This window comes from Muntiacus reevesi, chromosome 4 (assembly GCF_963930625.1).
Source record: "Muntiacus reevesi chromosome 4, mMunRee1.1, whole genome shotgun sequence".
Taxonomy (NCBI): domain Eukaryota; kingdom Metazoa; phylum Chordata; class Mammalia; order Artiodactyla; family Cervidae; genus Muntiacus; species Muntiacus reevesi.
The window spans coordinates 32,994,003-33,012,594 of NC_089252.1; the positions used below are offsets into that span (position 1 = coordinate 32,994,003).

Sequence of the window (18,592 nt, forward strand, 5' to 3'; positions counted from 1 at the left end):
TTCTAGTTTGAATCCATATGTTGACTTTAGAGAACTAGAAATGTATTTTAGTGCATTTAACGACGTTATCAAGCATCCTTGTTTCTTTGGAACAGATTTCTAAGAACCTTTTAGTGCTCTAATACAGGCCCAAGAAGAGGATTTTAATATTATATTGTTAAGATCATGCATAAAAATAACAAAATTATTTTCTTGGTTTTTAGATATGTGGTTTTTAACAACAGAGGAGTGGCGGGAGAGAATCTCTTGGTAAGTAAATGTAAGTTAATGACAGCAGCTTAATTTTTAAGGAAATCGTTTCCAGCTTTATAACAAAAAGATACTCTTTTTGATTTAAGATAACTTATTATATCAATAATACAAGTTCATTGTGGAAAAATACGGGTAAGGGGAGAGAAAGGAAACTTGTAAAACCCATAATTATACAACCAGGGGAATCCTCTTAGTCTGTGTTCATCCAGATCTTATATTTAAATTTTAAAATGTTACATATTTCTATTTTTAAAATAAGGCTTTATTTTGTAACTTAACTTTTATGCTTACTGTAGGTTAGCATCAGCAAATATTTATCAGCATCATTTTTAATGAAAAACATATTTTCTTTAAAAATTAACTAGTGCCAAAAAAATTAACGAATAGAGTAATACTTGATTTACTTAAGAAATTTATTGTTATTGTGAAACAGATTGACTGCATGTTATATGCTTATTTGCCTGCCAAAGTTTACATAGAGGAGATATTATTTTAAATCAGTTTCTTTTTCCCCTTTTCTAATCCCCAAGCTTTTGCTAGGATAGAATTTCTTGCTCCTCTTGGAAAATCATCACTATCTAGTGTTTTACCTGTGAGTTGGAATGAGAACTATTACACTCACTGAAATTTTCTTGAAGCTTTTCAACTGTTAGTCCCTCACCACTTCAACAGGTCAAAGGCAATTCTATCAGAATAGAAAGAACCATTTTTTTTTTAATCTTTGATAGAGAATGATATTAAGACTATAAATAATTAAGTCATGCTGGAAATAAAAATTTATGATCGTGTCACTATGTTGGTACATTATGAGAGTGTGGGGGGAGAAAAGAGCTCTTGCACTTTGCTTGATAAATCCTGGAGGGCATCAAGATCAACCTGATTGTGAAAGCTAAAGTTATAAAGTGTTTACGGTCTTACTCTAGTTCCTTGTGAAGGGGAAGATTCTGCTTTCCTTATTTGGTCCAGCCCTGTAGGCATCTCATAGGTAAGTTTGTAGGTACTCTAAAAGGAAAGATTTGAACCTGTCACTGGCTCTGGACCAAGCCAGACATTTCTGAGCAGCTCCTGTCTGCTGCGTGTCCTTCCAAATGCTTCCAGGACACAAAGCTGGGAAAGGCATGGCCTTAGGCTCTCAAGAAAATAACGCGCTGAAAAGTAAAGGCCGTTTGGTCCCATAAAATGAGAACAAAGGATCTGTTTGTTCAGCAAAGCTGTGTTGTATGCCTATTAAATCAGGTACCTGTACAAGTCCACAGTGAGGAGTACACACATTATTACACACAGCCCTAACACTTTCTTAGGAAACTTGAGTTGCAAGAGATATATAAAAACATATCCAGTACGGTGCTAATTGTGACCACAAAAAGGTGTATTAAGGCTACAGAGATTAGAGGGAAGGAGTAACTAAGTCCCAGGGAAGGAGGGAGAACACGACAGTGGTGGTGGGTTTGAGCTGCATCTTAAAGGTTATGGTGTTGAACCAGCAGAGGGGAGAGAGAAGCTTTCTCAGCATAAAGAACGAGATGTTAAAGAGAGCAGATAGCAAGTCCTTATTTGTGGAGGGGTAGCGATGGTGATCATTTTCTCTAATGTTTATTGAGTCCTTAGAATATATCAGTTATGTCTTTTCCTATTGATGTTCAGCAATAGAGACAAGCCTGTGATTTAGGTGAGCATAGCCACCATGATCCCCATTTTCCAGATGAAGAAAATGAGGCACAAGTAGGCTCAGCATGTTCCCTCACCAAGAAATTCAGAGCCCGGATTCAGACCAGGTAGGCTGACTGTGTGCTTACGTTCTTTACATTTGTTCTGTACTCCTTCTTATTGCTCAAGGAGTGCTAGGAATTCTCCCAGAAAGGGAGGGCGAGATTTTGAAGAGTCATGTGTAAAACCCCAAGGAACCTAGTGTTAAACAATTGACTCCTTCTAAAGTTTCTTTTATGGATGTATAATTGACATATAAAATAACTTAGTCATGTTTTAGAAAGAAAACCACAGCAGAAAAGTGACAGAGGGGAAGGAGGCTTGGAGGCTTGGCAATTACTAAAGATCTATCCAGAGTGTGAAGGGCTTCCCTGGTGGCTCAGTGGTAAAGAATCCGCCTGCCAGTGCAGGAGATGCAGGTTTGATCCTTGGGTCGGGAAGATCCCCTGGAGAAAGAAATGGTAACCCATTCCAGTATTCTTGTCTGGGAAATCTCATGAACAGAGGAGCCTGGTGGGCTGTAGTCCATAGGGTCGCAAAAGAGTTGGACACCAAACGAGAAATGTCAAGAACATAAGCACACAGTCAGCCTACCTGGTCTGAGCAACCAAACAGCAACAATCCAGAGTGTGAATGTAGAGGTAGGGGAAGAGAACAGAAATGAGTGGTTTTTCTGGGGCAGAAAGAAAAGTATTCATTGTATTGTGGGAAGTGGAGAGAAGGGAGTCAACGTCAGCATGTCTAGTTTTGCTGAATTGTAAAAGGCTAATATGGTGAAGGGTAATATTTGCTGAAATAGGAAATGTAGGAGAATTTACAAGGTTTTGGTGTTATCAAAATAACAAGTTCAGTTTTAGATGTTGGGGTGCTTTGATGTCATCCAGGTGGAAATTTCTCGTAAACACTCAGATGTACTAGACTGGTTATCAGAAGAGACATATAGGCTGGAGAAAGGCACCATGGATTATGGGTATACAGTGGAACCAGGAGGTCAGGAGTGGATGAGATTGCTTAGGAACCATTGGTCTAGCAAAGGATAGACTCTTAGAACACGACAAACAGGAAGGAAGAGAGAAAAAGATGAAGAGGAGGAAGCTTGGGAAGACTTCTGCTCTGAGCATTTACATTTAATTGGAAATTTACTTTGAAAGAGGGCAGCAACCCAGTAACGTTGAGCCATAAATTTGCATCTGCATGCTCAGTCATGTTCGACTCTGCCTGCCAGGTTCCTCTGTCCCTGGGATTTTCCTGGCAAGAATACTGGAGTGGGTTGCCATTTCCTCCAGGGGATCTGCCCAACCCAGGGATCAAACCTGAGTCTCCTGCATTGCAGACAGATTCTTTAGCTCTGAGCCACTGGGAAAGCCCCATAAACTTGCATAGATTTTTTTAAAAAAAATCTCCACAAGAATACTTCAGGAGATTTTACAAAGGGATACTAATTAGATAATTTTTTTTTAACTTTTAAAGAACTCACTGAGTTCTAAGCAGGAGAATAAGAGAAGCTTGGTCTCTGGTGTCTTTTACAGTGCTTTGGTTGAATTCTGATGAACTGATACCCCCAGCAAATATCTATATCCTAAAGGCTAACTCAATCTAACTTTAAAAAGAATAGGATATCAAATGACTTAAATCTAATGACTAAGATCATGGCATCTGGTCCCATCCCTTCATGGCAAATAGAAAGGGAAAAAGTGGAAGCAGTGACAGGCTTTATTTTTTGGGTTCCAAAATCACTGTGGATGGTGACTGCAACCATGAAATTAAAAGATGCTTCCTCCTTGGAAGAAAAGCTATAACAAGGCTAGACAGTGTATTAAAAAGCAGAGACATCACTTTGCCGATGAAGTTCATATAGTCAAAGCTATGGTTTTTCCAGTAGTCGTGTATGGATGTGAGAGTTGGACCATAAAGAAGGCTGAGCACTGAAGAATTGATGCTTTCGAACTGTGATGCTGAAGAAGACTCTTGAGAGTCCCTTGGACAGCAAGGAGATCAAACCAGTCAGTCCTAAAGGAAATCAACCCTGAATTGAAAAGATTGATGCTGAAACTGAAGCTCTAATACTTTGACCACCTGATGAGAAGAACCAACTTATTGGAAAATACCCTGATGCTGGGACAAATTGAGGGCAAGAGGAGAAGGGGGCAACAAAGGATGAGATGATTGGATGGCATCACTGGCTCACTGGACGTGAGTTTGAGCAAATTCTGAGAGATAGTGAAGGACAGGGAAGCCTGGCATGCTACAGTCCATGGGATCAAAAGGAGTAGGACATGACAGTGATTGAACAACAAAAAATGAAATATAATTTAATATATATTTGTACCCAAATGGATCACAAAAATGCACTGCCAATATTGATTGTTAGAGCTGGTTTTAATATTGAGAGCTCTTGAGAGCCTTTCTTCTTTCTGCCTTAGAGCTACAAACAATGACTGTTTCATACTAGAGGAATTCTATCAGTATTTATACTTCCCCTGTTCCAGAAAGGACTGAATATAGCCCAGACCCATAGTAAGTAAGACTTTAAGGGTAGTCATAATAAAGAACAAGAGATGAATCAGCAAAGATCAAACAGGGAGAGGAACTGACTAGAACTGAAATTAATCTAAGAGAGCTAGCGAAGGTGACATGGAATTTAGGGTAAGCCGTTCTCTTAGGGGTGGAAGAAAAGCAAGAGGAAAAGATTTGCTGAAATAAGTTGGTGATATAGAATTTATTTAGAATTTATAGGGGTGGTTATGGCCCCTGCAAAGCAGAATAAGAAAGTAGAAATCTTCCAGCACCATATTGTCCTTATTTCTAATTAGTTTTTGCAGGATTGAGAGAAAGCCAGAAGCCTTGCTTGTTGGGAAATGAGAAGCCTGCACTTTGCCCTCTCTGGGCCTCTGAGCTGTGGAAGACAGAGAATTCCAGTCTTAGTAGACTAATCCTCAGATATCCCTGCAGTCACCCTCAAGGTGGACGGTGCTTTTTCTTGGTTTTCTGCAGGTTGGTTTTCAAGGTCAGGAATCCAGGAAGCCAAGTTATACACGAACTTCCTCATCTCAGTGATTACTTTGGGATCTGTCAAGTTTCCTGCTTAGTTTAGGAATGATGATTTACAAAGAACTCAGTGAAACCTGATTTGTTTAAGGTTACATTCCCTCTCCTTTGATTTACAGGGTTATGCAGGTTTCTATGTCCCTATCCCTGCAGGCACCCTCAAGGTGGACGGTGCCTTTTCTTGGTTTTCTGCAGGTTGGTTTTCAAGGTCAGGAAGCCAAGTTATACACGAACTTCCTCATCTCAGTGATTACTTTGGGAACTGTCAAGTTTCCTGCTTAGTTTAGGAATGATGATTTACAAAGAACTCGGTGAAACCTGATTTGTTTAAGGTTACACTCCCTCTCCTTTGATTTACAGGGTTATGCAGGTTTCTATGTCCCTAAACCCAACCAGAAAACCCTCTCAGCCACTTTGGAACATATTCTGGCAGTTTCTCAAAAACTTAAAAATTGAGTTGCTGTATGATCCAGCAGTGCTGCTCCTAGGTACATATACAGGAAATGAAAATAGTTATTCATACAATAACTTGTACATGCATATTTATAGCAGCGTTATTCATAATAACCAGGCTTCCCAGGTGTCATTAGTAGAAAGAATCCGTCTGCCAACACAGGAGATGCAAGAGATGAGGGTTTGATCCATGAGTCGGGAAAATCTCCTGGAGGAGGAAATGGCAACCTACTCAGTATTCTTGCCTGGAGAATTCCATGGAGAGAGGCGCCTGGTGGGCGCATGGGATCGCAAAGAGTCGGACAAGACTAAGCACACACACACATTCATTATAACCAAAAGATGGAAGGAAACAGATGTCCATCAACAGACAAATGGATAAATAAAATGTGGTACAGCTAGGTCATGGATTACTATTCACCTTTAAAAAATGAATAAAGTGCTGATACCTGCCACAATATGAAAGAGACTTGAGAACCTTATGCTAAGTGAAAGAAGCCAATAAAAGATCACATACTATATGATTTCATTTCTACCAAATATTCCAAATAGACAAATCTGTAGAGATGGAAAGTAGATTAGTGGCTGCCTTGGGTTGAGGAAGGCGGAGTGACTGCTAATGATGGAGGGTTTCTTTGGGAAGTGATGAAAATGTTCTAAAATTGTGATGATAGTTGTACAATTCTAAATATACTTAAAAAAAAAAGCACACATCTTAAATGGGTGAATTGTATGGTAAGTGAACCATGACTCATAAAGTTCTGAAAAAGAAAAGCCTTAGGACTTTCCTGGTGGTCCCGCGGTTAAGACTCTTTTCCTATTGCAGGGAGCCTGGGTTCCATTCCCTGGTCAGGGAACTAGATCCTAAGTGCTGCAATTAAGACCTGACATGGCCAAATATAAATAAATATTTTTAAAAAAAGAAAGAAAGAAAGAAAAGCCTCCTTCAAGTATTTTCCAGTTCAAGTTAGAGCTGGTTCAGTGGGTTCGGGGGAGGGTCAACAGTGGAGCAGAAGCCAGAAAATACTTTGAAATACTTTGAGTGAAAGTTGTTCAGTCATGTCTGACTCTTTGCGACTTCATGGACTGCAACCCGCCAGGCTCCTCTGTCCATGGGGATTTTCAGGCAAGAATACTGGAGTGGGTTCCCATGCCCTCCTCCAGAGGATCTTCCCAACCCAGGTCTCCTGGGTTGCAGGTGGATTCTTTACCATCTGAGTCACCAGGGAAGCCCAGAAAATGCTTTAAAACCACGCTACTCCAAATGTGGTCTCTGGGCCAATTTCCAGTTTTCAAACTATCTGACACCATCGCTGACAGGATGAGAGAGTGTGAGCCAACTTCAGCTCCAAGCACACTGCTGAGGTGAGCTGATTGTTTTTTCTTTCTCATAAAACACTCTCCTGGTGAGAGAAGATTTACATTCTAACATCAGCCCCTTATCTCACCCTGGCCTGGCACTTTAAGTAGCTCTGCTTCAGGGATCCTCTAATCCAAAAAAAAAAAACAAAAAACACCAACAACCCTCATTTAATGGATGAGGACACCTCTGGAGAAGTGGGCTGACAGGCCTGAGGTTGTAAAGCTGATTAATGGTCTTAGGGCAGGAACTCCGACTGTCCAGTGTCTTTACATTTCAGCTCTGGCTTTTGGTCAAGTCAGGCTGAAAAGCTGGGGGTTGAGATAAAGGTTTTCAAAGAGAGGGATCTTGCCTCAATCTCCGATGCTTTGGGTGGTTAATTAAGGACTTAGATCTAGAGAAATCTGCTCTCATTCCCTGCTGAGCTTTTCCACCTTGGAAGTTAATGGGGTAGGGAGGGATTTAGGAAATTCACAAGGGATAAAGGACTTGCTGGTCTGAGGGAGCAGGAGCATACAGCGCAGGGCTGGCCAGGGCTCAGTTCAGACCTCAGAGTCTCACCTTCGGGCACCGCCTTTGCCATACCCAGCCATTGTGTGCCACCGAGTTTGCTCTTTCCTAAATGCTTCCCCAGATAGCCTCTCCAGCTACCTATCACAACAACCCCGGAAGGTCATCAGTCACGCGTGGATATGGCTGTGTTGAATCCTTTAGAATTTCCTTCTAGTACTGATAGGTGCAGTTCAGTAACATCTTGTAATATCTCAGTATTACCTATGTTATGAGGTGATATCACTCACTAATATCAACTCTTGGTGGGTGTGCAAAAGATTGTACACTTCTCTACATTTAAACAATTTTCAGTAAAATATCTAGAGGGAAGTTGTATAACAGGGAGCTCAACCTGCTGCTCTGTGACAATCTGTTCAGTCTTTTTTTGTTGTTTTTTTTTTAATATTAGTTGGAGGCTAATTACTTTACAATACTGTAGTGGTTTTTGCCATACATTGACATGAATCAGCCATGGATTTACATGTGTTCCCCATCCTGAACCCCCCACTCCCACCTCCCTCCCCATCCCATCCCTCTGGGTCTTCCCAGTGCACCAGCCCTGAGCACTTGTCTCATGCATCAAACCTGGACCGGTGATCTGTTTCACAGTTGATAATATACATGTTTCAGTGCTATTCTCTCAGATCATCCCACCCTCACCTTCTCCCACAGAGTCCAAAAGTCTGTTCTGTACATCTGTGTCTCTTTTTCTGTCTTGCATATAGGGTTATCGTTACCATCTTTCTAAATTCCATATGTATGCGTTAGTATACTGTATTGGTGTTTTTCTTTATGGCTTACTTCACTCTGTATAATGGGCTCCAGTTTCATCCACCTCATTAGAACGGATTCAAATGTGTTCTTTTTAATGGCTGAGTAATATTCCATGGTGTATATGTACCACAGCTTCCTTATCCATTCGTCTGCTGATGGGCATCTAGGTTGCTTCCATGCCCTGGCTATTATAAACAGTGCTGCGATGAACATTGGGGTGCACGTGTCTCTTTCAGATCTGGTTTCCTCGGTGTGTATGCCCAGGAGTGGGATTGCTGTTCTTCAGTCTCTTAAGTAGTGCCCTACTCTTTGTGACCCCATGGACTGCAGCATGCCATGGACTGCAGGACTGTGACAATCTAGAGGGGTGGGAAATCCTATGGACAGAGGAACCCGACGTGCTGCAGTCCATGGGGCTGCAAAGAGTCAGATACGACTTAGCTACTGAACAACAACTAAGAGGAGTGGGATGTGGGGGTGGGATGGGAGGAAGGTTCAAGAGGGAGGGGATATATGTATACTCATGGCCGATTCATATTGTTGTATGGCAGAAACCAACACAACACTGTAAAGCAATTATCATCCAATTAAAAATAAGTTTAAAAAAGAATTTTAGGAATGGTATATCTTTAAGGAGTAACAATGATAATTTTAGGAGTAACAATGATGTGATAACCCACTACCATTTATTGAAGGCTTCATCTGTGCCAAGTGTTCCTTTATGCCGTGAGTGTTAGTCAGTCGTGTCTGACTCTTTGTGACCCCACGGACTGTGGCCGGCCAGGGTCCCCTGTCCACGGGATTCTCCAGGCAAGAATACTGGAGTGGGTTGCCATTTCCTCCTTCAGGGGTTCTTTCTGATAGAACCCGGATCTCTTGTATTACAGGCGAATTCTTGGCCATCTGAGCTGCCAGGGGTTTTGCTGTGAGCAGTACTTCGTGCGCTGCAGGCGATCCCTGTAGAACTAGACGTTCCTCTTCCCCTAGGTAGGCTTTGTCATTCCTGTCACTGCCGCCTCCTCCTCTCTTGGCTCGGCTCTCACCCTGGTTCTTTATTCCCTTTAAGCAGTTGGTTCTCAGCCCTGGCTGCACAGCAGGATCCTCTGGAGACCTTTGAAAAACCTCTGATCCCTGAATGCCATCCTCCAAAGATTCTGATTCATTTGACCTGAGGTGGAGTCCCTGGGTCTGGTCTACGGCCATACCACCCTAAATGCGTCCAATCTCGTCTGATCTCGGAAGCTAAGCAGGCTTGGGCCTGGTTAGTACTTGGATGGGAGTCCTCGGGTCTGTTTTTGTCCTGATGCCCTCTTTCTTGTCTGTAGGCTGGGCTGAAAATCGTGGTGAGGTGGTGGGGAGTCCCAGGTTTCTTAGGATCCTGATCTGAGAAGTCCTGTCTGGGTGGCTGGCCTGCCTAAGCCACTAACAAACTGTGCTCATTTATCGGAGTCGCTTTGCAGCATGACTGCATAAGCTTGTGCGATAGCCATCCAGAATGTTAGCAGGAACACGGCATACAGGCTATCTTGACCTCAGAGGTGGCCAGGATATTTCCTGGGGCCCTTTGTTTTGTGGTTGGTTGTTTTAAATAATTAACGAATTCTCAGGCACATTTAGCTACCTGGTCATTTTGTATGTCTGTCCATGGAGGTGAAATGATTATTCATTACAGAGGTGGTTTTGCTTAGAGATGCACATACATTTGTTTTTTCTGATTCCTTATTTAACAAACTCAGCTTCCAGAAATAGGGTCAGTTTTCCTTAGAATGATTTGGGCAGCTCACTAAGTACTGGACTGGGAGTGGGTTGAGTGAAAACAAAGCAACACAACAACAAAAACGTGGAGAGCAGTTAAAAAGTGTCAACTCAAAAAGATGTACAACTTCAGAGTTGTGAGTTAAGTTTTATTTGGGGCAAAATGAGGACTGCAGCCTGGAAAGCTGCATCTCTGAGAGACCGCTCCAAAGCGGCTTAGTGGGGGAAAGTCAATATATAAGGTTTTGGTGAAGGGGGAGTTTAATACAATGAAGCACTCATTTTACAAAAGGTTTTTTGTTAGTCATGAGGATCTGATATCACCATGAAGGGATTTACTGCTTCTCTAGATATGAGGAGATGCAAGGATTGAGATCATAAAATCTGTTTCTAAAAACATCCAACTATCTAAAGTCCTGTCCCACCAGATTCCCTGGAGCCCAGAGAGCCTCACTCCACTCTGAACTCCCTCAGGGGTTGTTGAAGGTCAACAGCTTTAGCAACATGGGGTTCAGTCTCCATAGAGGCAGTTGGCAAATGCTTTTGTTGTTCAGTCGGTGGCAATGCTGTTGGTAAGTGCCAATTTGTAGTTGACAGAAGCATAGTTAGCCCTATTATAAATGGATTATCCCTTTGGGGGTAGCCTACATCCACGCAAGTTTTCACAGAGTTTATTTAAGCATCATCTTATCAAATATTTAAGTACAGACCTTTAAATACTAGTAAGAAGAAGACTGTAAAATGAAATATTTTAAGCTCTTGATGTTTATCAAGACATTAGAGTAAATGTGAAATGTAAGTGATTTTTAAAAAGATATTTGTGTACCTTTTCCAGTTTTATTTTTTTCTGGACAGAAAACTGAAATCTTTTTATGAGCTGGCCTGGTTCAGTGTAGGATAGGCAGCAGGCATTGAGAGAAAGGTCCTGGGTTATGGCTTTTTCTGCAGATTAGCAAATTAATCTGCTCCCAGAATAGCTAGGGAGAGTCAGGCTATCCGATTAACAGGGTGAATTTTAATTTTTTCTATACTCCCCACATTTTTAAAATGAAATTTGCATTTTATAAAACAAATGACTTCTAAATCAGGACAAGAAAATTCTCTTTCGGGATAAGGAGAAATCACTGTGTCTATTTTTTTGGAAGTTATGGGTAAATTAGATATCATTCATAGATAAATATAAAATATATGCTTTATTTTTTTCTGATCTATTATGTGTAAATAATTTAGGATTAATTTTACTACATTTTTCTCAACAAAGCTTTTTTTAAAAACTAACTTCTGACAGTCATGTACCCACTGCTTTATTTAAAATGGATAACTAACGAAATCCGATTGTATGGCATATGGAACTCTGCTCAGTGTTGTGTGCCGGCATGGATGGGAGGGGTTTGAAGGAGAATGGGTACTGTTTACATATGACTGAGTCCCTTCCCGGTTCACCTGAGACCATCACAACATTGTTAATCAGCTATATCCAATATGAAATGTTTTGGTGTTTAAAAGAGAAAAAGAAAATTAACTCTAATAGCCATTTAAGAAATTACTATTGTTTCTCTACTATTAAGTTTCAATACTATTCATATTGAACCATATGAATAAAATCTTGGTTTGTAATTATCATCAAATTATTCTAACTTGTAAAAATACTTATGTCCAATGTCTGCTTGAAGGTTATCTCTCCTTTAGATTTTTTTGTATTTTTTAAGAATACCTTTCTCATCCTCTTTTTACTACAAAAGGAGATCATCACTCAATTGAATCCTACCAGGTCATTCTTCCTTCCTTTAGTGATTAGATATGGCTTACTTTACCTCTGTTCTGGAAGCATGAAATAAGACAATGATTACTGCAATATGATAGTCGCTAGTGATAATATTAATAGTAGCCCCTAGCAACTGGGGCTTGCCTGGTGGCTCAGATGGTAAAGAGTCTGCCTGTAATGCAGGAGACCTGGGTTCAATCCCTGGGTTGGGAAGAAGAGGATTAACTAACATGTTTTATCTAAAAAGATGTTAATATCATTTATTAACACATATATGTGGAACCTAGAAAGATGGTACTGATGAACCTGTTTGCAGGGCAGTGAAGGAGACAGAGACGTAAAGAGCTGACTTGTAGACATAGCAGAGAAAGGAGAAGGTGAGGCAGATGGAGAGAGTAGCACTGAAACATATACATCATCATATGTAAAATAGATAGCCTGCATAAATTTGCTGCATGAAGCTTGGAGCTCAAATCTGATGCTCTGTGACAACCTAAGGGTTGGTATGGGGTGGGAGGTGGGAGGGAGGTTCAAAAGGGAGGGGACATGTGTATATTCATGTTGATGCATGGCAGAAACCAACACAATAATGTAAAGTAATCATCCTCCAGTTAAATTAATTTAAAAGATGCTATAGTTATATCTTCAAATCTGAAGAAAATTTCTGCCAGATCTACCAATTTGATGTATTACCCCCCCCATAAATGTCTTCATTGTGTGTCTGAGATGAATTCTTTCTTTAGTGGGACTGAAGTCCTATGAAGAAAGCATATGATGTGTCCTGTTGGAGCCCTGTCAAGTAGCGAGAGGTTGTGTGATACACAGTTTTGCATATCTGAAGTTACCACGTCATCTCACTTTCCATCCTGTGTGTTTCCATGTAATCTAACAAGTGTTTAATGACTGTCCGAGATGGAGAGGAGCAAGATACTAAGAGAGAGAGCCTCACATATATTGTAAGGGCTGGGAGCAGGCTGTTCGGGACAAGTCGGGATAGAATTGGGAAAGGCTGTGAGTTCCTAAGTCTGACCTTTAGTCTGGTGTTTATTGAATCAGTTCAAGGCATGATTTCAACAGGCAGAGCTGACTGTGCAGGCCATGTGGCAGAAGTTTACACAGGTGACAAGGGTATTGGGAGACTTAGTGGACAAGAGATGGGCAGGGTCCATGGACCAGAATCCATACAGATGGAGGAATAGTGACACAGGACTGGAAAGGTGACTGGGCATATTATGAAGGGCCTTAACAGGGAACTTTGTATTTAATTCAGTCAGCAATGGAAAGCTAATGGAGTGTTTTAATCAGAAACTCTGTCCTGATTAGAGCTGGAAATGTTATCTAGGAAGATTAATCTCGCAGTGAGTGGGATGTATGATTATGGATGGTTATTAGCAAAGGCTGGGAGTTAACCACATCAGAGGGTATCACCTCATGATCCAAGTGAAAGGTACAAAGGCCTGGGAGCTGAGAAGGCTGGTGCCACACCCCTCCCACGACTTTTTCCTCTTGACACGTACCATTCCCATCTAGCCTACCTGATGGCTTCCACTGCAGGCACTCACATCTCCAATGGGGGCGGTGGAGAGGGCCTCCTCTAGCCTCAGAAGGCTGCTGAATCTGTACTGAGGACAGACTGGATGCCAGGGGGTTAATCTCCAAGATGCCTTCCACCAATGGTGAAATTAACTGTGCGTGCTTAGTCGCTAAATTGTGTCCACCTCTTTGCGACCCCATGGACTGTAGCCTGCCAGGCTCCTCTGCCCATGAGATTTCCCAGGCAAGAATACTGGAATGGGTTGCCATTTCCTCCTCCATGAAACTAACTGGTGGATCAATAACCCTTGCCACTCGGTTGAGATAACTTTGAGCTTTGTTCAACAGTCTCCCAAAGTGCCCCAATGGGATTGAGTCCCAGTCATGCACAGCCACAAACTGCTGGCTGACATTCTTGATTGCTTCCTACCTTTCCTGACTCACTCACCACTCCCCTGCTCCCACTTGCTGCTATACTTTCAAATGAACCACTCATCTTTGTCCCAGGGGCCTTCTGAGAGAATCTAGCATACCAGGTCTTTACTCGAGTAGAAAGAAGGACTTGCCTGTGTGTCCTGCAAAGATTCTGGAGAGGAAGAAGCTATAGGACTTGGAAGTGTATGGACTGTGGGTTAAGGGAAATGAAGAAAGCAATGTCACCTACAGTTTTAACTAAGAAAATGCAGACGTCATTCATAGGAAAACAGGAAGTTAGGGGAAGCATTAGGGATTTTCATGAAGAGATAAAAGGGTTTGCTCTGGGGCATTTTGAGTTTGAAGTACAGACAGGACTTTACTTCTAGAACTTTGGAATTTGCATCTGGAGCTCAGGAAGAAGGAAGAGCCTGGAGATTCAGGTTTAGTTGCAGCCGAAGGCAACAGGAGAAGGGGCAGCAGAGGATGAGATGGTTAGATAGCTTCACCGACTCAATGCACATGAGTTTGAACAAACTCCAGGAGATAGTGAAAGACAGGGAAGCCTGGCATGCTGCAGTCCATGGGGTCGGAAAGAGCTGGACACTACTGAGTGACTGAACAGCAAGAGGTAGTTGATGAAGCTGTGAAGGTAAACAGGACCTCCAGGAACTGGGTGTAGACCAGAGAATGAGCAGATGCAGGCCTATGACAGAACTTCCAGAACTGAATTCTCCCTTTTGGGGTGGTAGGAAGAATGACAGGAACTGGCAGGAAATGGAAAGCCAGCAGCCAGAGGAGGAAGGGACACAGTCATCACGGGAGCCTAGGGAAGGGCTGGCACCAGGCAGATGATGCCAGAAAGGCTCTGGGTGTGCTGAGTTTCAAACTGCTGGGAGCTTTGATCTGTTAGGGGAGTGTAATTTCCTCGGTTTTGTCTCATCACAACAAAAATTTGAAGTGATGGACATTAAAACCATTGGCACATCACAGCTCTCAGATAGTGTTACAGCACAGTTTTATTTAGATAAAGGAAAATACATCCTTGAGGCGTGAGGGCATGCATACCCAAAAGATGCGCAGAGAGGAGAGAGAGAGAGAGAGAGAGAGAGAGAGCATGCATGCATGGGAGAGAGACCCCCGGCCCTTTGGCTCCTCTTTTTATATGTTTTTCCCTCCCCTTGGGCCTGCCCTATGTAACTGGACTAGCCTGGAGTGCTGTTTGTTCTACCTGAGGTCCTCACTCCAGTTCTTGGACCTTTCTTTGTTCTATTTTCACGGGCTTTTCCCTTCCTTGTCTTTTAGCCACCACCATTCTGAACTCCTTTTTTTCTATTCTAACTACCTAACATTCCCCCCTCAAGAGATGGGAGACCCAATTCTTTGGGAATAGGGGCATCGAGGTCTTTCTGGCTACTTCCTGCTGAACTGGGATGGCGAGGGGCATTGGACCTCCCCCTTTTTCTAGTCTCAGGCCTCGAAGTCCTTATAGTGGTGTCCATCTAAGGGTCAGTGATATTTTCTGTGGTCAGCAGTAGTTTTATATATCCTTGTTGAACTGGCACTGCATGTTGTAGCTTGTTGACCTGTGCAGAGACAAAATGGGTTAGACAATTGATAATACATGGAACAATCATAAGCAGCATCAATATGGCATAACAAGGACTAGTAGGGCATTAGTCAACTCCAAATTCCCATTGCCAGGATGGCTCAAGTCCCTTCTTATTCAGGGATCAGAAGATCTATCTCTTGTCTGTTTTGGAGTATAACCCCTGCCAAGCTGTTGGCTCTTTAGAGCTGTCCTGAGAAATCTTATCCCCAGAAACTAGATTTTGAGGGTGTTCGTTAGAATGGCACTCATTTGTAGTTCTGAATAGGTATCTGAGATTTCCCAGGGACTCACAGGTGTATTGAGTGTCCTCTTCTGTTTTCTTCCATGGCTTGACTCGTGAGTAGTGAATCCAGGAGTCATGTCCTGGTACTTTGACTGCTGTAGGGGTAGAAAGTATTACAAGGTAGGGACCCTTCCATGTGGGTTGGAGTTGAGCCTTTGGGGACCCATCTTTCCAGACTTTAATTAAGACTTGAGTCCCTGGAGCATATAGTGGTGACTCCTTAGAATTTTTTGGGTCCTGGTTCACACCCCACAAGTGTATATCCTGTTGGAATTGACCAATGGCCATGGAAGACTGGAGAGTCTGAACTTCAGGATCTAGGAAGAGGTCATTGACATAAACAAAAGGTCTCCCATATAGCATCTCATAAGGACTAAGACCAACCTGTTCCTTAGGGAGAGTACAGGTGTGGAGGAGAGCTATTGGTATGGAAGCTCCCTTCCATCCCAGGGAGGTTTTCTGGGTTATCTGTTTTATCGCTGATTTTATGAATTGGTTGGCTCTTTCTACTTTTCCTGAAGACTGAGGCCTCCAGGCACAATGGAGATAATAAGTAATGCTCAATGCTTTAGAGACCCCTTGGGTAACCTTAGAAGTAAATGATGTCCCATTGTCAGTTTGTAATGACCTGGGCAGACCAAATCTCAGAATGATTTCATGGAGCAAATTTTTTACCACCTTCCTCAGTCCTCTCAGTCTGGGTGGGAAAGCCTTCAATCCATCCTATGAATGTATCTATCATGACTAGTAGGTATTTATACCCTTGAGAAACTGGCATCTGTGTGAAATTTGTCTGCCAGTCCTCTCCTGGGTAGGTCCCACATCGTTGGATGGTCTGGGCCAGCTGTGGTCTTTGAGCTCCTTGGGTGTTGTTTAATTGGCAAGTGGGATAAGAGGAGACCACTTGCCTTATAGTCATATAGTTGGACTACCTTCAAGTCTAAGGATTTGATCACCATATTTGATTGGGGACCCTCGGGTGGTCAAGTGGCCTCTTTCTTTCCAAATAGCAGCATGTGCATGTAGCACCAGAAAGGGATACTTGGAGTCAGTATAAATGGCTATTCTTTTTCCTTTTCCCGGCTCTAAAGCTGAAGTCAGGGCTATGAGCTCAGCTAATTGCGTTGAAGTACCTGGTAGCAAAGGTTTAGCCTCTGTGGTCTCAAAATTGGAGACTACTGCATATCCGGCTCTTCTTTTTCCATCCAAGACAAAGCTGCTTCCATCAGTGTACCAGATTTCCTCAGGATTGGTCAGAGAATATTCTGACAATCCCTCTCAGGGTTTTGTCCATTGGTCCAAGGTTTCTAGGCAAGAGTGAAAAGGGAGAGAAGCCCTCGGGGGTAGGCAGGAGGGTGGCTGGGTTAAGAACCTCACAAGGGGATATAGTGAGGCCTGGATTTTCCATCAGCACTACTTGATATCTGAGGATTCTTTGATCAGACATCCATAAATGGCCTCTCCCATTTAGGAGTTGTTTCACTTGGCAGATGGTAAAAATAGTTTGCCCTCAAAAGAGAGTTTTAAAGCATCTTCTATCAGGACTGCAATAGCTGCAAGGATTCAAAGGCAGGGAGAGATTTCTTCCCAATAAGGGAGGAGGACAGTCAGGGACCACTAGAAACTGGTGGGAAAATATCTGTTCATCCCAGCAACAAAGTGCTCAGGTGAATCTTTTTGTAACTGTTTTTTCTGTAGCTCCCCAAATGGTACAGGTTTGGGAGGAGAAGGCTCCAGAGTAGGAGGTCAGGACAGAGTAGGTAGCCCCTATGTCAACCAAGAAACTCTCAGTCCTACTTGCCACATCCAGTTGCACCCTCTGCTCCAGCCCCGTGATGGTTATCTGTGACAGACGGGCTGGTTGGAGCAGGCCACGTCAGTCCTGTTGAACCATCCTGAGGGAAGGCTTGGCACTTGACCTTGAGGCTCTTGGGTCCCGAGGGCAGAGTGCTGCCCAATGTCCCAGTTGATAGCATTTATAGCACGCTGTTTTAAGAGACTTGTCATGGTTGGGACACTCTTTGGCCCAGTGCCCCGTCTGTCTACAGATTAGGCATTTGCCTCGTGCCTTGTCCTTCAAGGACTCGGGGTTTGCCATAGGGTTTCCCTGGAAGGCAGCCAGCATGTGGGCATGCCTTGCTCTTTCCTTTTCTCCCTCTCTTGGGCCTTAGCCTGCTTCTCCTGTTCTCTGTTATAAAAGGTATTGGTGGCTGTCTGGACCAGCTCATCTAAAGAGGCAGCAGAGTCCTGCTGCTGTAGCTGTTATAACTTTATTCTGATATCTGATGCACATTGGGACAGGAATTTGTCCTTTAAAATCACCTGTCCCTCGTAAGAGTCTAAGTCCAGATTGGTAAACTTTTGGAGGGCCTCTTTTAGCCTTTCCAGAAAGGCAGTGGGGTTCTTGTTGGGGTCGTGAGTTATTGCTGAGAATGGGCACAGTCCTACAAGTAATAGGCTTCCTTCTATTTCCATGGGTGGACTTCCTTACGGGTGAGTCTTTCTGAAGCTTATCCTACCCAGTACTGTTGCAACCTGAGAGCCAGGCGTCCCTGGGTCAGGGTGCAGATCCCCAGGCAAACTGAGGCATGACAGCCTCCTGGAGATTGAACCCCTGGGCAAGGTTGAGGCAGGTTGGCCTCCTGAGAATTGGGTCCCTGGGCAGGTTGAGGCATGAAGACCTCCAGGGACCCCTGAACTGGCAGATCCCCAAGCAGGTTGAGGCGTGACAACCTTTTGAGATCCAGATCCCTGGGCAGGTCAAGGCAGGTTGACCTCCTGGGACCCCCAGGCTGGAGTTGGGCATCCCCAAGGTCTCCAGTGTGACCAGTGCTGGATAAGATTAAAGGGTTGTAGTTTTAATTCATTGCCAGTTTGTTCACCACAGATGGGAATAGGTATCATGATGTAAAGCAATCCAAGCCTGTGCCCTGAGACTGGGAACCTGGTGAAGCAGTCATAAGCCTTATCCTCTTACTGCTCTAAGGGATTGTAAGTCACTGATTTCCTCCACCAACCCCCCCCCCCCCCCAGTCCTCCATAAGAGCAGGTTAGAGTGTCTCCAATGGTAAACATTTCATTGTC

At 43.1% G+C, this 18,592-nt stretch overlaps 1 protein-coding gene across 1 annotated transcript in view; it reads left to right on the plus strand.

The window, feature by feature from the left end:
- ABHD3 (abhydrolase domain containing 3, phospholipase) overlaps window positions 1-18,592 on the plus strand; it is a 56,455-nt gene that overhangs the window by 20,670 nt on the left and 17,193 nt on the right. The window contains exon 4 of the mRNA XM_065932479.1: window positions 204-249. Coding sequence (XP_065788551.1) covers window positions 204-249 — 46 coding nt within the window. The remainder of the gene's footprint in view (window positions 1-203; window positions 250-18,592) is intronic.